The sequence below is a fragment of the Onychostruthus taczanowskii genome, unplaced genomic scaffold (genome assembly GCF_017590055.1).
Source record: "Onychostruthus taczanowskii isolate IOZ18803 unplaced genomic scaffold, ASM1759005v1 scaffold57, whole genome shotgun sequence".
In the NCBI taxonomy this organism is placed as follows: domain Eukaryota; kingdom Metazoa; phylum Chordata; class Aves; order Passeriformes; family Passeridae; genus Onychostruthus; species Onychostruthus taczanowskii.
In genome coordinates, this window is record NW_024503346.1 from 4,940,339 (window position 1) to 4,963,521 (window position 23,183).

The window sequence follows — 23,183 nt, forward strand, 5'->3', positions numbered from 1 at the left end:
TTCAAACCCACCTGCACACTCCCGTGGCACCTGCTCCAGGTGACCTGCCTCAGCAGCAGATCTCCAGAGGGCCCTTCCAACACCACCCATTCTCTTATTCCAAAATGAGACATTGGGTTACAAACCATGTACCAAAACAGGTTTTATTTCACAGCATCTTAATTTCACAGAAGAAAAAAAAAACAAACAAAAAACCAAACCAAAACAGGCTACAACTGAGACTTTTAAATAATGGAATATAACAAAACTAGAAGAGTTTTTGTTTACAGGGAAATGTACAGGCTCTTCTCAAGAGAGTTCTCCGTGCTGAGCCACCCCAGCAGCACCTTCACATAGCACCAGACCTCCCTTTGGTGTAAACCTGCTTCTCTTCAGGGCAAGAGGAGTTTGGCTGTGCAAACGTGAACAGGTCTGGCTCTGGCTCCGGGTCCCGCGCTGAGTTTGAACACACAAGGTACTGAGAGTGCTTTGCCACATGGTGGCAGCTTTTAGGTGAAAAGAGAGAGATTCCCGCACAGGAGTGCGAGCTGCGCTCTGGGAAGGGCAAACCCGGCAGGGAGAGCAGGGGGAACTGCGGGAGGATCCCTGCGGAAGGGCTGGCTGTCCCCGCAGAAGGGCTCCTGGCTATCCCTGCAGGAGGGCTGGCTGTCCCCGCAGAAGGGCTGGCTATCCCCTGCAGAAGGGCTGGCTGTCCCTGCAGGAGGGCTCCTGGCTGTCCCTGCAGGAGGGCTCCTGGCTGTCCCTGCAGAATGGCTCCTGGCTGTCCCCGCAGGAGGGCTGGACTGGCTATCCCTGCGGAAGGGCTCCTGGCTGTCCCTGCAGGAGGGCTGGCTGTCCCTGCAGGAGGGCTCCTGGCTATCCCCGCAGAAGGGCTGGCTGTCCCTGCAGGAGGGCTGGCTGTCCCTGCAGGAGGGCTGGGCTGGCTGTCCCCGCAGAAGGGCTCCTGGCTGTCCCTGCAGAATGGCTCCTGGCTGTCCCTGCAGGAGGGCTGGGCTGGCTGTCCCTGCAGAAGGGCTCCTGGCTGTCCCTGACACACACGTGTTCCTGCACAAGCCCCGGGCTCTGGCAGCATCACCCCAAGCCCAAGCTCTGCCACACAAGGCTGGCACTGCCCTGCATCACCCCTGGCTTCCTAACTCGAGTGTGTGCCCAAGCCAAGAGCTACAGTAACTATCAGACAACATTCAGCTTTCTGTAATTTAATGCTCCTCTATCCCAGTTTGTTCTCCTGGAAGGAAACAAAAGCTTGCCGGTTTTATGACGGAAACCCACGGATTCTGGGAGTGTAATTACAGCCCAAGTGGCCACCTGAACTAGACAAACTTCCACTGAATACAAAGTGTTGCAAACCAAAGTGCGTTTTGTTCCCTTGGATGGTGAGAAAGGAAGGTTAATTTTGTTACAGAAAACTCTTTATACACTAAATAAAGAAGTTCCCAGAGAAAGACACGTTCAGATTTCATTCATACTACTCAAGCTGTTCTGTGAGAAATTTCTTTGCTCTGTTATACCTCTGGCCCCTCCACAATGCCTTGGGAAGTGGTGGACCACCTCAGCTGTCTGCACCACTGTTTGCTAATTGGAGGCTCATTACACACTAGATGTTTAGAATGTCACTATTTCTGCATGCAAGGACAGTTATATTCAGTAGAAAGTTTAAGTAGTAGGCAATTTTTTTTAAACCTTTTGGAAGATATTTGGCAAGCTTATTGTCTAAACTATTAGCTACATCTCACTTCTGGAGACTGGAAAGTCCTTCTGTGTTAGAGAAATCACAAGCATATTAAATTTCACACAAATAATTTGAAGCTACATACAGCTGAACACAGTTACAAAAGTTTGATAGTCGCTGTAATTATTACATATGAAAAATACACTTTGAGCCCCACTCTGAGAGGAAGGGGCTCCAGTAAAGTTTGCTGCAATTCTAATGAAGCCAAATTAGCTTCAGACAAAACACAGCTGAAGAGCAAGGATTCAGCTTTGGTTTTGGCTACAACCAATATTTAATACAAGGAACAGGAATTTACATTACTTACATATTGGATAGCAAGTCCCTGACCTCAGCACGACGTCTGGCAGTTTATGAGTCAAACTTAAATAACAACTTTCTCAGCTGGAATAACCAAGTATCAGTTTTGTTCCTTGCAAAGGGACCCAGTAACTTGTATCATAATATTGCTTCAGAAAATAAACCCATGAGCCAATACCACAGAAGGTTCCAGGTATAATCAAGAATTCATTCCCAACCTGGATACTGTAAAAATAAAGGAAGGAATAAGCCAACAGGAAGAGAAGTTATTTGAGCTCTGTGTATGCACTAGAGAGCTGCTGGGCACCAGCCAGTAGTGGCTGCTCAGATGTGCAAGAAATGCCAGTTTTATGAGGACCATCACAGTGATGCAACGCTTGGAAGAACAGAGAGTAAAAAAAGTAGCATTTTAAATACTGAGCATGCTTTGTTTCATTGGCCTCGGTTGGCAGCAGTAACTCTACTGGCTTCATATTTGCTCAGATAACACCATCTATAATACAGTCGATCCTAAAAAAGGTGCTTATTTCAGGCTACAGAACAGAGAAACAAATAAAACCCCTAAATTGTACATTTGACAGCAAATTGCTCTTAGTCAAGTGCTCATCTTCCACTCAAGAGTGAATTAGGACGGCAATCACTTCCCAGCTACCTCACTCAATGTGTGGTACTTCATGACACGTTTTCAAACCAATTTTCCTTCTAAAGCAAAATGTATATTTTAAAGTTATTTATAGTAAATACATTGAAATGGAGTAATTTCAATCTTGCTACTTATAGATCATAGAATAGATGCCCTGTATATTATTAGTGCAGATATACTGGAATTGTTTTCCTTGTATGCAAGGCCAATGCAGGTAAAGAATAAATGGCTATACAAATTCAGGATTCCCCACTAAATAACAGAACTAACTTAAAAAGCACTGGTACCAGACCAGCCAGTTTTAGGCACATCTTTAAAAAAATAAAGTATGCATTTCATTAATGTAAAAATGTGAGAAGGTTCTTAGAAACATCTGAACTTTATGGTGCACTGGAATGGAAGTGATGTTCCTTCAGTTTCAAGGAATACAATAAAGGCTTAAAACAAAACAAAAGAACCAATACCATAGTATTCTTCATAGGGAAGAACAGTTTTAGTAAAACCAGGAAGATAAATAAGGAATAATAAGCAGCCATGACAGCTGACTGGTGAATATTTGTGCTTTAAATGTCCAAAAGAAAACAAAAGTTCAATAACTCTTCTCGTACCATCCCCCAGATTTGGCATCTGTGTCCACAGACCTCGACAGTTCCCATCACCCTGCAGCCTTCCCAACGAGCTGGAGCCAGTGGCACCTCCACAGGCAGCATCCTGGGGTGGGATCCCAGCACAGCTGGATGCCAGCTGGGATGGAGCTTTGGTTAAGACTGTTGTGTGAGCCGTCTGTAATGAGGTAAAACTTGGTTTTCAGGGAGATACAGAGCCAGTTCCAAAGCCACGAGGACGGTGAATTCGAAACCGATGAGATCCCTTCTGTTGAATCTGAATCTCTCTTCTAGTTTCTGTCACAGTGGTAACAAAACAAAACAAAGGAAGGGAGAAAGAATCAGTTAATCCAGGTGATTTCAAGGCATTGTTAGATTAAGTCTTTGATGCACAGCCTGAGCTTATTTTCAGAATCAAAACCAGCTTATCAGCTCAGCTGTGACACCCACACAACTGTTACTGCTTCTCTGGCAAACATATACTAGTGCAAAAATAACTTTACTGGAGGATCAGTAAGACACTAGCCTGCATCAGGCAGACAGTTTTAATGAATTAAAAAAACAAAGCAAGGATGAGCCCTACTGAGACATAAAACTGACTGAAAGAGCTGGTCTTCCATGGAAGCACGTGCCACTGAAAACCTTGCATTTAATCTCTGCCTGTGAGCTGGGGAGGAGGCTCTGACAGCAGCTGGAACAAGGCTCACAGCACTTACATCTATTAGGTGTTTCACTTCATGTTTCCTGAGGTCACTGCTGATCTTGGCTGCGAGCAGAACACAAGCACCAGCGCACAGTTTGCGGTTCTGTTTGTTGAGTTTGCCTTGGAGGACGAGCTTCTCAAAGTAAACGTAAGCCATGGAGACAGTCACGGGCTCCAGACTGCACTCCTCACTCAGGTTTCTCATCTCTCTCTTTAAACTGGGAATAGGAGAAAAGACACCCCCCCCAGACATGACAGATTTTATTAAATGCTGTAGAAATAGTGCAGCACAGCAGCTCAGAGGAGCATATGGGCAAGATTCCTATTTGGAAAACCATGGCAAGTTATGCTAGAGTGGAAAAGCCCAGCTGGTGCTGATGCACAAACTGATTTCACTCTTCCAAAAACACTAATTCACCTAGCTGACAATACCCACTGTGGTAGAACAATTCCTCATGTGCCCATAAACACCAGAGCTTAGCTGCCTCACTGACACACAGGCTATTGCTGTAGGATTTCTTCTGGGCTCCCAAACTGGTTTGTGATTCATATCGTAAGAGTGAAGAACTCTGACCTGCAGAGAACCACAGCAGAGCCCTGCAGGTGACAGCAGCTGCTGCACAGAGACCTGTCGAGTAGACACCTTGTGTAAGAGCCAGGTGTGAGGGGAAGGCAGCCTGCTTGCCACACTCCCCACACAGCCAGCTCTTCAGCTCAGCATTTATCAGGCTTGGAGGTGTATGGCTCCTCGTAGGGCTGCCATCCACACTGTAGCTACATGATCTCTGCAGGAACACACTGCTCTGAACTGCTGTAAAGAGGAGCATGCAGGACTTGGGCAGAACAGACTGGCCAAGCAAACCTTCCCCTGGAGCTGAGCTACACCTGGCCCTGGTGACTGAGCAGAATTGTGTTCAAGCTGGCTATTTCAAAAGGCTCTGATTGCATTAATCTCCCTGTAACACCAGCAAGATTACAGCTCTCTGAAGGTGCAACGGTGCATCTTGGTGAGGAGCAACCAGATCAGATGCATTTACTCAAGGATGAGAAATTCTCTGTGGCCTCCACCAAAAGCTTTTCTTTACCAAGTCTCCCCAGATCTAACACTCTTCATCCTACAATCTTGTTAAAGTCTGTGGTCATCACTGACTTTGTTAATTGAAAGGCAAAAATAGCCAGAGGGCCCAGAAAGCCAATCCAGTTGGAGTGGGATTGCACTGCAGCCAAGCAATCAGGTTACAAGTGTTTGTTTCAAAGCTAATGCTACTCCACTGTTAATTGGCTCCTAGTGTTAGTACACCACAGTTGGTGAAACAAAACCCTTGAGGTGGAACTTTGAAAAACAACTGTTACCCTTTCTCAGCATCCTGAAGATTCCAGCACAGGGCTGTCATCCTGCAAGTCAGCTCAACTGACAACAGGAGATTAGTGTTTAATCATATATGCTATTAATAGATTTAGTATTTGCTGCATACAAGTGCAGCCTCAAACAGTGTGGATGATGTCCTTGTTATTCAAGGCTTATTTCTTACCTCCTAATTTTGCTCAGTGTCAACTTGATATGAGGAAACTTCTCTCTAAAGGTTTCATTCATATCCTTTTTAAGGTCTGAGGGTTTCACATACTCTATGACTGTAGTCTGAAATGCAAGAAGCAAAATTTATCATTTGTCTTGTGAACAGGACTGACAACCAACAACTCTTCCAAAAACACTAATGCAAAGGCAAACTTGAGTTTTATTATTCACAATTTAACATTTCTTAAATGTCCCAAAGTTGAAACCCAACTATAGACAAAGTCTTTAAAAAAAACAGTAAGCAAATTGTTACAAGAAATAAATGACAACATGAAGACAGGTGTCGGGTTGGCCTTTTGACAAACTCACTGTACAAACTCAACTGTTTGTATTTTTCCTAATCAATTATCAGAAAAAAACCACTTTTTCTTCCTAGAGGAGTTTTTCTTCCTCAAAAAAACTCTTTATAGGAGGATCTGTTAGGGAGTCTCTCCAACTTCAGGTATGCCAGTCACTCACCATGTAGGAGGCAAAGATGAGAACACGTTTATGTTTTCCACAGGGCCACTGAGGATCATCCAGAAGATTTGGATCATACTCTGCAGCTTCTCCAGCTTCACTTCCTGAGGGAATGAGGAAAGCACATTGGGTCACCAGAAAAAGTGCTTTAAATTCCCTGTTTCCTCCTTAAGAAAGTTTTCAAACAGCAAATGTTAAGTGTTGGCAGATCTCACAGCACAGGCAAACTGCAGCTACAGGCACATGCTTGCATTTCATAAATACACCAGTCACAATTAGAACAATTAAATAAACCACACAAACTCTTTCTCCACCACACACACACCATGCCTGACACACCAATTTAGGTTTAGTGCAAGCTGAGTTTGCATCTACAAATATACCCAGAAAACAACTGCCCAAGAATGAATTCTTTTGCCTGTAGTCTAACAGACAGCAGAGTTGTTGTCAGGTTTGCTCTTTCACACAAGAGAAGGGATTCTTGGCACAAACTCTGGCTTATGCATTGTCACTGTGCTAGAAGGCAAGGAGAACCACCTGGCTCCACATAACAGATGCTTCTTGGTGAGTAACATAAAACTTTACATTCCCAAGGAAAAGCTTTGTGCCTCTTGAATGGCATAAACAGAACAAGGCCAGATATATGGAGGATGTCAGGAGTTTGTGGAAGCCTCAGTCCTAAGGCTCATCATTTGCACTGCACTAACAAGCTGCAGCACCTCCATCCCAACAACACACTGACCACCTGCAGTTGTCTCAGACAAATCTCTGCCTTTTCTGCTGCGTGCACCAGTGATGACAGAGCTGGCTGCTGTCCTTACCAATGTCTGCACCTGCTGGTATCGTTTTTGCTGTCACAGGTTTGTATCTTGATCCAGGAAGACTCCGGGGAGCACTGGCTCGACAGGCGGGAGCAGCACCGTAGGCGTCGGCTTTGCGAACAACCAGAGCGTTGGTTGGGTACAAGAATTTTGCATAGGACACAACCTGAAAGAAGAGAAAGTTGTAGTGGTTATGGGGGGAAATTTACTGAAAAGCTTTTTTCTAGACACCTAGGATTTTCCAAATCAGAGTGCCCTAGAGTCTGGATTTGGGAGTGGGGAGCTTGGAACTGTGAGACAGGAGGAAGGGAAAAGTTGGATGAGGCGTGCCTTGTTTCCACAGCTTTAAAATGAAGTGGTGTAGAAGATTTGGTGGGATGGCAAAGAAAAGGCAAGAATCACAAGTAAAATTCTGGCATTATAAACTTAACTGAAGCAGTATGAATTTCATCCATATTTCTATCAGAACTTCACTCACATGTTGCCTCAGATAGCAAAGCCAACTCAGTTCTCCAGAAACAGAGGCAGAAGTGATCACAAACTTCAGCAGCCTCTTCAGAAGAACCATTATCACAAGCCACAATTTCAAACTATGGGTCTAAAACTTCCACTACTCTGAAAAGCCACAGCTCTCACATAATGGACAGCAAAGCACTCCATAAATTGATTTGTCCCAGCATGAAATGGTCCTGGGGTGAAAAAGTAAATGTCCTTACCTTGCCATCAGCACCCAGCTCTACTCCTTCGAGTCCAAGCACCATCTCAGTAGATACTGAAACTCCCCCAGAAGGATGTCGCTGTTTCTGTCCCTCCATTTTCAGATCACTAAATTCAGGTAAGAAAGAGCACTATTACAAAATGCAAGCCCAGCTTCCCATGGTAAACACCAACCAACACCACCAGGTCAGAGTTCTCCTGTGTGGAAACAAGCCAACCCCTCCATACCACCTCCAGGAGAGCATTAGTTTTTAACTATCCTTTTCAAAAAGTGGAGATGTTCATTAACCAAAGAATCAGATTTCATTTCAGTTTAACACAAATCTACCAATCTACCTATTGAAGGTAAATTGTTTTTAATATTATCTTTCTGCTCAAGACCATTACCAACCTTCTAGTGCTCAAACAGATAACAGCAAACTTGATTTACATTACTTGTTTCCCAGGATTAGAAACCTGCCTTTCAAGAGCAAATTTGCAACCCCTGTGCACACAAGCTCAAGTTCAGAAAGAAGCTGCAGATCCCTGTGTCAGCGATGGCAGCACGTGGCTTTGTCACCAATATTCCAATATAAAATCCAGTTTTCAAGTGAAGAACTGCCTTGCCAGCTTGCAAGCAGAACAGCACAGTGCTCAGAACTGCTCTGAAATAGCTCCAGTGACCTTGCTGCTTTTCTATTATGTGGGAGAATATTTTCCCATCAACTATTTTTATGGCATGTATTTGCATACAATACAATTCCCACCACTAAGCATCCGTTTCCTTTGTCCATAAGTTACGGACAGGACAGAAGTGACAACACAATTGTTTTGCCAGAACAGAATTAGTGTTTTGTATGGTATATTTGTAGATAATAGACCTTCACAGAATGGACTTAAACTTCACAAGGGACTGAAGAGAGTCGCAGGGAAATCCAGTTTGCGAGTTTTGTTTCTCATAAATGAAAACAAAAGCTGTAAACAAAAACATAGTCCAAACACTAAAAGCAGTGTGAATCAGTCCAAACTGTTTCTGTTTTTCTTAGGTTGCAAATAGCAACATTAACGGTTTAAAACTGAGAAACAGAAGAGCATCTTTAACTTATTTAGGTGTAAATTCACTATAAAACCTTCAGAATTTCCACTGAAGGCAACAGCACCCCTCCCTGAAACTCCCAGTGCTTTTTTGGTGACACCAATGTTTGTGGCTCTAAAAACAGTTGATTTCTGACCACTTAGGAGTATAGAAAACCTACACAGCAGCCAATCACATTATCTGTTCAAAGCTGATTTCAGAGATTTCACAGGACTGGAGTGCTTTAAAATGTGAATAAACACTGGAAGAAAAGTCTGCTTTTTCCAGTATTTTTCTCTTGGAGATGGAATGAACACTTTGACAGTGTGGCAGCGCCTGGTTTTACTGCTCTGACAGCAAGCTCTTGTCCTTACACATGAATGGCAGGTTAAATAGGCTCACTTGCTTCAGAACAGGAGACCTACACCAAAAGCACCCTCATTTCAGGAGATCTTTTGAAACAACAGAGCAGACATTTCACAGAGCAGAGACTCACCTGATCCGCAGCCCCTCCCCGTAAGGTAGGATAGAAAACGCCACACACAGGGTTCGTTTAGCACAGATCAACACTATCCTGTCAGCAGATGGGGAAAGATCAGGACATGAAGTAAGATCCAGAAGTTACAAAGCAGCTTTTTATGGGATATTAACACAAGGCTCTTATCTTGCTCTGCAAGTCATAGGTACTGCTATGGATTAAACATTTTCAGAAAGCAGCAGAAGAGCAGAGGTTTAACATTGACCCTGCAGGTCCTTGGGGTTCTCTATCAAACCTCAGTGTTTAGGACCTGACATCACCTTGGGAGCTCCTCAAAGGAGATCCCAGTCCTTAAAAATATATCTATATTTATGTAATTTTTACATAAACGTTGTGAAAAGATGTAGATAATATTCTACATTTAGAAGAAACCTCACACTTCTATTAATAATAAACATAAATGCAGCCTTCCCTTCTCTTCTGCTCAGCAACCATGAGCCAAGAATTTGGCTAAACCAAGCCATTCTCCTTAATAGCTTCTCCCATTTCTCCTCCATTCTCAGCTCTGACCTCTCTGTGCCAGAGATAAGGGAAGTGAGAGAAATAAGAAAAGTGAGAAAAGAGAGAATTATTTAACGTCCTCAGAGTAGGATGGCAGAATCATCAGTGTATTGCTGCAAATGTAGCACACGTGAGCACCTACAACCTTTGACAGAAGTCTGGATAAAGCTAACAAGGCCCCAGGGGCATCCTCTAATTCTCACTGACATGAAATGTCTTTCTGCATGGAACTGGAGGCTGCTTCCTACTGCACACAGGTACAGGGGGAACCTCGATCACCGCACGTTACCTGCTGTTCTTGGTGTCATACTGCCTCATGTTCTTGATGAAGTGCATCTTCTTCAAGCTTTTGTGTCTTGGAGACCCAGATATATGCTTGGTTCTGCAGTGATAAAAAGAAAAAACAAACAAAAAGCCAAATCTGTTAAGTGTTCTGAGAAAAATTCATGCCAGTTGTATGATCAGATGGCAGCAGTAGCATGCAGGACCTCAGATATTGGCGTGGAAGAGGGTGGAGGGAGGAGAGGACTGCATGCAACGAGCTGAGGTTAATGCTGCTTTTGAAAACAAGTACCTTCGTACACTGGCATATTCCACTATGTCTTCTAAAAAGTCTAGAGAGCAGCGCTGGGAGATAAAACGCCTTCTGCAAAATGCACAACACCACGAAGAGTGAACAGCATTAGTTCATGGCCTCCGAGTTTACGAACTGCAACAGATCTATGAGCTCTTAGGATGCATGGTAGGTTTTCTGGATTTTTGTTTTGTTGCAAGAGTGCTTAACTAAGAGTTTAAAATTCCTTAAAAGGCCAAGAACTTGTCTCCCCCACTAGGACTCCAGAAATACATATTTATACCAACTTCATCAACAAGACCATTCATTATCTGCCACACAGAAGAATGCCTACCTATAAGTTAAACACCTAAAAAGCTTCCAAATACTCATTTAAAATCTGGCAAGAATGTTACAAAAAGACCCCTTCATCAAGGGAGGGGAATAAATAATTTTCTATCAATTTAAGCTCAGACACAGGTACGTCTGTATGATGACCAAACATCTGTGTGCATTCTCCATTCAGAACAGCTGTCTCCAGCTCCAGGAGTCAGCAGACTGAGAGTCTGTGACTGCAGCTCAATAAAACTGACAGATCTCTCTGAGAAACAATAGAGAGGGTTATTAGAGGAAGCAAAAAGTATTTGGCATCCATGTGAAGTCCCAGAATGGAAGATGCAAGAATAATAGTAGGGCCCACGTGAGTTAGTGTAACACTAATAGGATATTACATTCAAGCAAAAAAAAAAATAGATTTTGCCAAAGTAAGATGCATTACTATTGTCCAAGTCAAGTCTTTCTTTGTTGGTAGAGATTTACAAATGAATTGTGCAACTTTGACTGCAATTTCTACAGGAACAATGCACTCCACCAGCAAAAGCTGACACTACAACTATCAGAATCCACATTTTCTGCCTTTGTTTGAGCATGCATTATGCTACACTTTTAGCACAACCCAAGTGAGACAGAAACTCAACTAATGGGCAATGCTGCCATGGAAGTCAATGTAGAAGCAGCACACAAGACAAAAGTTAGAGGACTCTGGTTTGACACGACCAGCTTCTGGCAAAAAAAAAAAAAAAAAAAAAAAAAAAAATCAAAGCTCAAGCTGCAGCAGAGCAGACTCTCAGCTGCACTGTTCAGGCACTCTTACAAGGAAGAAAAGCTCAGAACTCCACCAGGTAGGAGGATGAAAAATTAGTGTCCTTTCTGCAAACACAAGGGAGGCAAACACTCCCACAGGACTAACACCTTCAGTATTGCTAGAGACTGCCTCCTACAAATCCACAGCCATTAAGGTGCAACTGGAGAACATTCCTGGCACAGCTTCAACACTCTCCACCGGCACTTCAGTTTTAAAATTATTACTGGTTTGCTGCTTTTCAGCAAGAATGGCACAGGAATGTTTAACACTTTCACATTTACATGGCTCTCCAGTCTAATCTAGCCTCCAAAATTTAATAAAAAACCCTTCATGAAATGAGGAAGTAACTGCAACCTCCTGGCTCTAATGCATGTGGTAACATCCACAATCTTCCTCTCCTCCCGAGGGAGACCTGGCTGGATGGAGACAGAAGGACGCCGTGTATGGCAAGCAGAGGGAAAACACAGCTAATGCCAGTGGGCACTGGTACAAAAAAAGCACATAGTTCTGTTAAAGGACGCTTGGTGTGAGTAACAGGATGGATTGGGAGAGCCATGGCTACATCCTCACTCCTAACTCCATGGCGGAGACTCAGCCAGGGTGTTACACCTTCTGAATACCCCCTTGTTTTCTCAGTAACAGGGACAAGAGTGCAAACACCTGAACCAAGAGCAGATCTGGAAGTAAAACCCTGCTGCAGCAAAGGGAAGATCCCACCCCTTGACTCAGAACCACAATGACTCATCCGCACTCTGCCAACAGGAAACTTCATTTTTAGCTACACTTGTAAATAATTTCTGCCCTCAGCAAAGCTGTCACCTTGGAGGAATCCCTGATACTGAGCCAGACACTCTCCCTCAAATCCCCAAACGGGGTGTATGTAAAGAATTCTCACTAACCCACAGTACCTGAAACAATTTGTAGGCTCAATCCAACACTTTCCAGCAACACAGCATCCTCAACATGTTCTGAGAATCACTAGTGCAGGACTTGGAGAATGCACCAAAATTTGACACTTTTTGAGCAGTCTGCACTTATAAATATGCACACACACATATATTTGCTTTAGTTTGAGTGCTCTTCTCATGCAGCCAACTCACACTTGCACAACAGGCTGCACTGGGTCACTCCAGTGACTGCTAACTTGGATGACAAAAAAATGTCAAGCCACCTATGCTGTGCTAAGCAGCTTCACCCAGGATAACACTTCTTGCTTTGGTCCATGGAATTCAAAGGATTTTAAGTGGTTTCCACAGTGTGTTTGTTGCTGAAAGCAACCTAAATACTAAGAATACCAGCACCTCTACATATGCTGAGTTATGTTATGCAGCCTTACCCACGTGTGACTTGGCAATTTGAAACTGAAATACCCAATATTAAAATGCTCACGGGTTCCATGGAGCAGGCCGTAATTCCAACAGAAAGTCCAAACATGCCTGTTTGCCAGCACCAGCCATTGCTGTGACAAGCTATAGAGGGTTTGGGTCCTTTCATGTCCCTGACCAGGAGCTCATTTTTGGGTGCTTCCCAGCCTTTTATTTCAGGAGCCAATACAGCCAAAGCAGTACACTTCCAAACCATTAAAAACAGCAACTGTGTTTACAGAGCCAGAACCTCGAGGGGACTGATCAAGAGCAAAAACACACAGAGCCCATGCCCAGAGATAAGGGGCTATCAAGTAGAGGAATTCTGGATTACGCCGTGGCTCCTTATCTCCCTGTGCACACCCGGGCTCACACAATCCAACACCGCTGCCAAATCCCTGACCGGCTGAACACGCACTTAAAAAAGCCCCCAAAAATGCCTGTGTTCAGGAAAAAACCCAACAAATTATCTTCAGAGCTACATTTTGACTCCTGCCCTGCAAAGCAGCAGCCAGCCCACACATTTATTCTTCCTGATGGATCTCCCACTGAGGAAACCCAACGTTTGAGTGCTTCCAGCTTCAGAGTTGTCCTGGTCCTGCCAGGGTCCCACTGAAACCCTCTGCACAGTGGACACTGGAGAAGCAGCAGAAGGATCCCCAGCCCTGAGGGTGACACAGCTCTTCAGTGTTCCCAGCAGGACAGGACACAGCTAAGAGCAATCTATGTATAGCAATGGTAATCCCTACATGTCCTGTCTTATGAATGGAAAGAAGAAAGCTTGTTAAGTCACAGCTCCAGATTAGAGAACACTGACCTTTCTGCTGCCTTGCCAAGAGTTTTCTCCCTCCTCCCACCTGCACTGGGCTACCTGCAGACACCCAGGAGGACAAGGGTAAAGCTTTGGGATGTTGCTGCAGTTGAATCTGTGAAAGTTCTTTAGCAGGTACTGAATGCAAGAGATGCTGGCCCTGTGTTGTCAGGTGTGGCTTCAGGCACAGACCAGCCTTGTCCACTCCCATTCCTGGGCCACTAACAGTCCTCTAAGGCATTCCTTGGGCACCATGGCCCCACTCTGCACTCACAGATTCTGCAACAAACAGCACAAATCTCATTTTAACCCCTTGAAATTGGGCCTTAGCCCCCAGTACTCAGCCTGACAATGGCCAGTGGTGCAGCTGTCATTTGGTCACTTTGAAGATTGTCTCCATTTTGCCCTTCTGGTTCCTTCATTTCTGCCACAGCAGGTGAGCTGACCAGCTGGCCTCCTGAAGGGTCAAACTGAAAACTTCTAAAATCTCACAGTGTTTCTCCTCCATCCTGATTAACCCCCATCCCTCTCAGGGACAGGGCTGCACTCTGAGCCCATCACACAGCCAGAGTTCAACCAACATTCAGATGTTTCCACCAACACAGCACCCTGAGTTCATCTTATGCTGTGATCTCTTGTTCTCATCACCTCCAGGATCACCAAGCCCAGCAGGATCACCAAGCCCATCATTCAGATGTTTCCACCAACACAGCACCCTGAGTTCATCTTATGCTGTGATCATCACCTCCAAGACCACCAAGCCCAGCAGCAGGAGCGTTCAAAGATGCTGCCAAGGCTCCCCCTCCTCCAAGGGGCCCAGCAGTGTGGATTTGTTTCTATTGGAGCTGCATCCATGGCCCTGCAGATGCTGCATGCACACACAGGCACACACCCCAGGCACTGGGCTAAAATTAGCAGCAGGGCTGATACCCTCTGCTGCTCTTTAGCCATCCGTACTGCCAGTGGATGAGTGCAATGGGAAGGTCAAGGATTTTTAATTACTGCGTAAAATTAGGGCCTAATAGAATCTGGTTTCCTATTTCTCACTTGTGTTTTATTTTAATATGATGTCCCTTTCTAATGTCCTCTACAGGCCCCAGTAGGATCACATTTGTCAAGAGGCTGAGTCATTAATATAACAAGGACAAAAAAATCATTTATTGGTTTTTGGAAGCACTAGCTTAAAAACAACTGTCAAAGGTAATTTGCACAAGAAATCCAGACCCCAAATCCTGTTTACAACAGGAAGACATACCTGTCAGCTCTGTTTTTCCAAGACATATTTTAAACATTAAGCTGTATTGTTTTCATTCCTTAAGGCAAGACAACAAACAGATATGAACTGTGCTTGAGCTTCACTAGGTAAAATACAGGCATTGGGGGATTAAGAAAGCTACTCCCTGTATTTAAGCTCACTTTTTAGCAGCTGCCATTTCGCCTGCAGCCCAGGAGATATTCAGAGATTTCAGAGTGTGTGAGTGGGAGCATCCCTGTTCTGCTATCAGTGCCCTGTGCCTCACCACCCTCGGCGCTCACACTAATGAGTTTCCTGCTCAAAAGCAGATTGAGTACAGCTCACTGGCAGCAACAAGTTCTCAGTAATTAAAGCCAAAAGAAGCCCGAGACTGCATTTACACTGAATCACATCAAAACCATGTCTTTGGTAAAACAAATGACTTCACAAAGGATCTGTGTCATGAAGAGCCCAGCACCAAGCAGGCCATTTTCATGGGTGGATGGTTTCAGCTCAGATGTTCCTTGAGAGGCAGAGAGGAAAGACACTTTGCATCACCAACAGTAAGTGTACAGCTCAGTGCTCCTTCTTCACACAGTCGGCTCTCACTGTTTTATGGCACCACAAACGTGCATTTGGATTGCAGGCCCCATCCCAGGAGCTTTCTGACATTTAAGTACCAGCCTGCCAGAGAATAAATATGAGTCTCACAGCAGGGCTAGTTTAGCTTATTCATCCAGTAATTGTCATTGTAAAGGGTAAACTGAAATCAGCCACATGAGTATGAAAAATACTTTTAGGCTACAGAGCAGGTCCCTCTGTGAGAGCCCAGGATGAAGGAGGAGGCCTAATTCCTTCAGCTTTGTGCTCCTACTCAAGGTTTGCTTGCAAAATTGAAAGGGCACCAGGGGTTTTCCTGCTGGTCCCAAACAGCCAGGAGAAAATTCTGCACTCCTCCACCAGTACAGCCACATGCAAGGGAAGAATGTGTCACACAGCCTGTGGAACAGATGAGAAATGAAGTATAATTTGAATGAAGGTGGAGGCCGAGTAAGTGGGAAGCTCACTAAGCCTGGAGAGTTTTAAATACTAACAAGGAAAGAAATTAGATAATCTTCACAGCAGCTGCTACTTCATTTCTGATTCACAACCACATATGATTAAGACCTAATAGAGAATGAGCTTTATATTCATTGAGTTTCATAAATCACATTGTTTTGGTGTTCAGAGTGTTTAGACAATGCAAGGAGAAAATAATGCCTTCCAGTAAGTATTGTGAAAGCCCAGCTGTTGCAACAGAACCACCAAACCAGATGTAAAGTTTGCTGTGCCCACGGCCTTCTCCTAAAGCTCACTCCTAAAAATCCCTTCTGCTTCTCACAAAGCAGGCTAGATGTGCTGGTCAGAATACCACCAGCATTTCTCCAAATTTCTCCCAGTTTCTGGAGGTGTTCACAGCTCACCAACCTGGTTGCCCCCTGTGCTTTATGCTCTGCTTACTCAGCACTGAACTGCTGACCAAAACAGGCACGTGAAATGCAAAGTGTGTCCTTGATGACACTGTGGGCATTATGCTAGAAATATTCATGCACTTCACTGAGAGATGATGCTGTCATTTCATCATGTGCCTTGCTAAATAAAAGCCTTCAGCACAATAAACTCCCAGGATGAAAAAAAAAAAAATAAAGAAGATTGAAAAAAAAGAGAAAGAGAGAAGCTCTTAACTGGGAAGGAGAAAATTAAAATTGGTGACTGGAGGAAACCAAATCAAAGCAAGTTTAGAGAGGTCCCACAGTGTTTTTATGGGCACCTGATTTTTCCCATTTCATTAGCCATCCCGTTCAATGCACAGTCAAGAGGTTGCAGCTTTACTAGGGCAAACTTTTATGCTTAAATTGCAGCAGCCACAACAGAGCAAGTGCAAATCTGTCCTTGCTGTTGAGCAAGCAGCCCTGACCTGCAGCAGTTCAGCCCATGCTGTGGGGACTCCAAAATGAACCAGCTAGCCAGCTCTGAGGCAGGTGTGCACTTGGGTACCACCACCTGAGCAAGAGCTGGCACAAGAGGAGCATTCCCTGGAGAAGAGCTCCAGGATCACAGCCTCAGCAGTAGGGTCAGCTGGCAGCAAGCTTTTAGTTCCAAGGGCTTGGAACATCTTGTGAAACAAAGGGCCAGCTGAAAGGTCCTCCTTTAACACCTTTTCAGGGAATAGGTAAATTCCTCTTACAGTAGGTTACAGTAACTCCAGGTGAATTCCAGTGACAGCTGGTTAAATACACAATGGCTGTAAACCAAAGGTCAGGAGTCTGGGGCTCTGTCTGAAGAACTGGGTTGACTCAGTGGCTTTAGCTGAGCACCCTCCATCTGCAGTCACCTGCTTTATCAACAGTACCTTGTGCTCATTAAAGAGCCTAAATCTCATTGTGCATTTTTAAAACTCCAACTACAGAGCCAGACACCCTCAGAACAACCTTCAAAAGAAGGCTCAAAAATATCTTCAAGCTCGCTCAGCCTGACAGCCTCACAGCTTTAACTGGTTGACAGATGGAAAACAGGAGAACACAGTATTTAATATACTATATACCTAATATACTATATATAACTAAATAATGACTTGTAATATACTATACTGTAACACTCCTACAGGACTTCCTCACTAGAGGCCTGAATGGGATTCCCAAAATTAAGTTATTCTGTTTTTTTATATTTAATTTGGTAGTGTTTTCATTCTTGGCTGATGAGTCCTTGACTTGAAGCAAGACAACATCATTCTGAGCACCCTCATCACCTCCTGCAGAAAGGAGCTTTGAGCTGGAATCCCAAAACCTGCAGCATCACAAAACCCACTGCCAGGCCTCCTGCATCACTCTGAAAAGCTGCAGAATCCATCCACAGGTAAAGGCAGCTGCAAGTGCAGTTAATTGTGCACAGACTACTCCTGCCTGGAGAGCAAAGATACTTTAAAGCCTCTGGACTGCCTAAATTGAAGAGGTCAAATAACCTCGGAGTTGGAAGTGTCCCGGATTGCCTGACCCAGACCCATTCACAGGAGTGCACAGGATACAAGGACTTGCATGTTCTGATCTCCAAGTTTCCTGCTAGGCATACAACTTACTTCTGCTTAATATACCAGGCTGGGAATGTCCACAGGCAGCTATAAAACACTTAATACTGGACACATGTAATTCACCTGCAGTCAAGAATATGAGAGAAATCTGCTGAAGCAACGTGGGGAGGAGACTGCAGCCTTAACTTTTCAGCTGACTTTTAAATGAAGTTCAGGCTTAGAATATGCTCATTTTCAGCCTCGAGCAGCACATCCCAGTCTGCTGTTCACCTCTGAAAGGTCAAAGCTTGTCATCTTTGACAGAGCTCACTGCTTCCTGAAAAGCACCATGTGCCCAGCTTATTCCAAATTAGGTTCAAAATTTAGACTAAGACTTTTTATTTCATCCATCTCAACAATATCTGTTTATTAGCAGATAGGTTTTTATAAAAATATTTATATTCCTTGAAGTGACAACAGCAGCTAAGCTGACAGTAGGATAAAACAACATATTAACCACCACAAGTAAAAAATCCTGACGAAGCATTTCTGCTGTTCCACCCACAGAACTAATCTGATCACACCTATGTCAGCAATCTGGCATCCAATTAACACTCAAAAGCAGAGTAGGTCCAGAGTGTTGCTGTTATCAACTACTGTTTAAACTCCCACTTTCAAAATGACCTAAATTTGCTGATAAATCAGAAATGACTGCGCTATCACAAACACTCAGTTCAGCTCCATGGCCACTGAACTCCAAGGACATTAAAGCATCAGTCACAAATAATTTAGTCTCTGTGTTTATTCTTAGGCCCAGAAAAATGCAGCAAATTATGGCAAAACCAGCTGCTTTTACATTACACTATAATGAAACCTCAGAAGCACAACAAGCATTAACATCCAGGGCTGTTGTTTCCATTTTCCATGCTTTCATAACCTGGCTATTTCCAGGGCTCTCTGCTATCTGTGTTTCCTCAGAAAGCTCTGCCAGTTTCAGACCCAGCTGCAGAAATTCATTAAAAATCTGTGAATGCCAATTTGTTCCCTGTTTGCTGCCTCCCTCCACTGCCTTCTGTGAGGCTCGTTCTTTGAAAGAACAAAAGAACAGAGCAAGATGGAAAAGGAGAAGGGAAGAGGGATGGCAAGCAGATCAGGCAAGCTGGTATAACACAGCATTGTAACTTAAGATCCTGTAAACAGAACATTCCTTAGGAAAATGAAAGTGGAAGGTTGAAGTCATTCCGTTTATAACGCTCAGCCAGCAGCACAATGAAACTGAGCATCCAGGTTTGAATGGTGAGTTTCCATCCTAAAGGACCTGAGAGCTGTGGAGGAACTCCAGGTTAATCAGGTGAGCAGACGTCTCCTTCCCTGGGCTGTACTGCAGATCCTGTTACCAATAACCAACCCCCAACTGGAGCAGAGGTGCTGGCACACCCTGCCCTGAGCCACGCTGGCCGCTCTCATCAGCTCCTTGCAACCTCTCAATCAAGTCAAACAAGGTCAAGTTTTGTAATAAAGCTCTGCCCAATGATACTGTCAGTAGATAGAGATGCTGATAGTAGACAGAGATCTCCATGGATCAGGGCAAGCCCCAGCAGGATGAAATTCCCAGACATGGCACAAGACCGGTCATTGAACATAGGCAGAGTGAGCCTGAGACCCTGCAGCCAGTGATCCTCGTGCATCTGAGGAAAATTCAAAGCAGCTCTTGACAGGGACTCAAAAAGGACTCTGAAGAGAACAGCTGCCTAAAGTGGATACCAAGGATGGAAAGTCCAGGATGGCAGTGCAGATTCCACTTCCCCTTCCCTCCAGCAACTTCACTCTCCTGTACCTCTGCATGATGCAGGCAGTTCATTATCTGGAATAGCAACATCGCTGTATGGCAAAACAATTCTCAGATTTCCAAGTCCTAATCAAAGAAGATCCATTTTGTAATTGCTGACTTTGGAATCTTAGTTTGCAAACAGCTCACCCAACATGAAGGGGACGGAGTAAAAGCACCACTGTCCTGAAGGACATTCCTCCTGCAACCCCCTGAATTATTCCTCATGTATTTACAACAAGAGATGCCTCTGCTCAGTGGGGATGGGAGATATTCTGTCACAGACATGAAACTGCCCAGTGAAAAATAAGGTGGTAAGTCACTCACCCTGTAAATTGACAGTGAAATTGCCATTACAGAGGGATGGTCCATTTCACCCACTCCTGTGCCCAGTGTGACTGGGATGAGGTACATTGGCTCCAACACATCTCCACTGGCAGCACAAAACTTCCTTTTGTCAGAAGACATGTGTGTCTATGTGAATATGTGAATCTCCTTTTTGATGGTTTCAGCAGATGCCCTTTTTCTTTCAAGATGAAAACCAGATGAACTCTCACTCTAAACCACCCTCAAAAGCAGTATGCAAACTGATCAATACAATATATCTAGCCAAATCTTCCATGGTTTATTTTGTCATTACTCACACAGAAGCCTTTTGATTCCCTTGATTGCCTCTTGCACTTCTACCTTTTCTTTCTGATTCATCATTCTTTTCAGCCAGATTGATTAGAATTACTGTAGTGGAACAGCTCAAACTGATGCCAAAGAAAGAGGCAGGAAGGACATCAAATGGGAAGATCCTAGGAATATTTTCTTAATGGAAAGGGGAAGGATCATCTCTCCTGCACGCACAGGCACAACGAAAGCCACATCCACAAAGGGAACTGTGCTTTGAAACTCTTGATACAAAACTTGCCCTCAACAGCTTTGCCTTTTTTACATTATAAAAGCAATGGAATTAACTCACACAGCACCTCCTGTGCTGGCTTTTGTGGACCAGGAGTGCTGGGTAGGAACTGCTCCACAGCAACACCTTCACTCCAGGCTTTCCTGCTCAACAAGCGGCACCCAACTGCACAATACAGGGCACCCAGCTGGCAGCCACAGCTCCCATCTCTCCCACAAACAAGGAGGGAAAGGGCCCTTCCATGACAAGAAAAGCAATGAGTGGTAAATAACGTTTCAAGAGGAAAACACCCCAGGAGGGACAACGCATGAGGACCCGCTCACATTACTGACAAACAGCTAATTCTCTTCAAATTCACCTGAACCCCCAAGCTGGGGATACACAGGACATCTCCACTGTGAGATGCACACTGAAAGGGGATACCCATCAACTGCATTAGCAAACTCCCCAGCTTTAAAGCACTGACAACATCTCTATTTCAGCTCACTGACAAAGCTCTCGAAGCCACTGTAAAGACCACAGAGACTTAAAGCCTTTGATACTGCTGCCTATCTGCAGGCTCAGAGGGCCAGCTCACTTTACAGAGCTGTTTATGCAAGAAACGGCCTGAAAAGAGTTCTTTCAGAGCTCAAATCCCCAAGATCTGAGCAAGAGCCTGCCTTCCAGTCGATTAGAAAAGCAACATTTTCAGCCTGACAGAAGTCCCTTGGAAATGCAACGGTAATCCTGCTCTGAAGGCCAGAGCATCCTCCCCCGAGGCTGACTCCAAGTTCCCTGTGCACAAGCATTCATTAATACACAGTTGCAGAGACAAGCAGCACAAGAGCAGGAGAAAGCACGACACCAGCAGCGGAGGAAGCGCTCTGCCTAACACCGACCCTGCCAGCTTCATCTGGAAACAGAGAAACGCAGAAACCGGGCTGGGGAAAAGCAGAAGGCAGGGTTCAGGGTACCGCAAACCTGCAGACAGAGCCTCAGCGAGAGATCCCCTCCGCAGATTCCCCTCATCGGCCGCTGCGCCGGCCGGGGCATCCTCCGCGCCCCCGGGCCCGAGCGGCGTTGCCGAGGCGGCGGCAGCGCGGGCCGGGCAGCGCTCCCGGGCCGGATCGCCGCGCACCTCTGGCCGGGCCGCCGGGGCAGGTGCTCCCTCCCGGGGCTACAGCGGGGCCGGCGCCGCCTCCCGCGGCCGCTGTCCCCGGGGGCGCCCGTTTCCCATGCCCCGCTCCCCCTCCCGGAGCCGCCGGCCGGCCGAGGGCCCTGGGAAACTCCGGCTCTTCCCAGGCCCGCGGGGGGTCCCGGCGCTTCCCACGGCCCGGGGGTCAGCCGCGGCGGGGGCGGGGGCTGTGGGCTGGCCCGGCGAGCCCCGTCCCCTCACTCACCTCTGCCGCTGCGCCTCCAGAGCGAAGCCGCCGCCCGCCGCGCTCTGCGTGGGGCTCAGCAGCCCCGGGGCGCCCGGCTTGGGGGCCGCCAGCATCCCCGGCAGGGCGGGCGGCGCCGGGGGCGGCGGGCATAGCGGGCCGCCCAGCAGCAGCTGCGGCAGGAAGATGCCCCCTCGGGCGGGGTCCGCATCCCCCTTGGCTCCGGCGGCGGCGAGCGCGGGCACGCCGGGCAGGAGCAGGGCGGGCGGCGGCTGGCATACGGGCGGCGGGGGCAGCAGGCCCCCTGCCCGCGGGGCCGTGTCGGGTCCTGGCGCCGCCGGCGGGGGCAGCGCCGGAGCCCCGCGGGACGGGCCCGGCCCCGGCACCCCCGGACCCTGCCCGGTCTGTCCCTTTCCTCCCTCGGCGGCTTCCCTGCCGCAGCCACGAGCCCACCGTGCCCCCATGCAAACCCCCCCACCGTGTCCCCGCACGGCCACCCACCGTGTCCCTTTGTGTTACTTTCAGAAAACTTCTCCTCCGCTCGTGTCCCCACCCAGCCATCAGTAGCGCCGGTGGCCGCCTGTTCCCAAGATGTCCTGGCCTTCCTGCAGGGAGCAGGACACATCTGCTAAACCCATCGCGGGCGTTGAGCACGTCAAAGCGCTGCTGTAGAAGCGAGTGAAGATGCTCTTGCTGCATCCCAGCGGGCTCGGAGCCGAGCCTGTGGCTGGCCGGGCTGAGGCGGACCCCAACCCGCCGGCCGCGGGGCGCAGACCCCCGACTCACCCTCCAGGCAGCCCCCAAGGCCGGGCGGAGCGATGGATCCGCACTCTTCCAGCTCCTGAAGCAAAGCCAAGGCAGTGCTGATGCTGGGCCGTATATGGGCAAGGCAGAGCCGGGGCTGGGAGGACATAAACTCAGAATTTATCTCCACAAAGTGACTCAAGGCATCTCTGCGCCATACGTTGCTTCCCGGACTGGTGTGTTTATGCTGCGCGGGATAAACATTCCCCTCAGGCACTGGAACCCATGTCTGTCACATCCCGGGATGATGCTCTGCCCTTTCCTTTCCTCGGAGGACGTTGATGTGCGCTGACATTGTCCGTGCCACTGGAAGGGGATGTCTGGGAGCTGTGCTGGGCGCGATGAAGCCTTCAGAGCTGAGAACAGCAGTGTGTGGGTGCTGGTGGCCTCTGTGTTCCTCCGAAACCGAAATGAAGCCTTCCCATGCTTCCCACCTCTCATGCCCCGAAGCAGCCTGTGCTCCCAAGCAGGATTTTGCCCACACA

General features: G+C 46.5%; 1 protein-coding gene across 1 annotated transcript; it reads right to left on the reverse strand.

The window, feature by feature from the left end:
• Positions 1-123: 123 nt before the first annotated feature.
• CABLES2 (Cdk5 and Abl enzyme substrate 2) lies at positions 124-22,358 on the reverse strand. The gene is made up of 9 exons (XM_041417772.1): positions 21,916-22,358; positions 9,939-10,031; positions 9,107-9,184; positions 7,556-7,664; positions 6,840-7,005; positions 6,019-6,122; positions 5,516-5,622; positions 3,997-4,201; positions 124-3,577 (listed from the first exon to the last, which is right to left on the reverse strand). Exons 1-9 carry the CDS (start codon positions 22,356-22,358, stop codon positions 3,437-3,439), a joined length of 1,446 nt encoding a protein of 481 aa, XP_041273706.1. The 3' UTR covers positions 124-3,436.
• Positions 22,359-23,183: the final 825 nt, after the last annotated feature.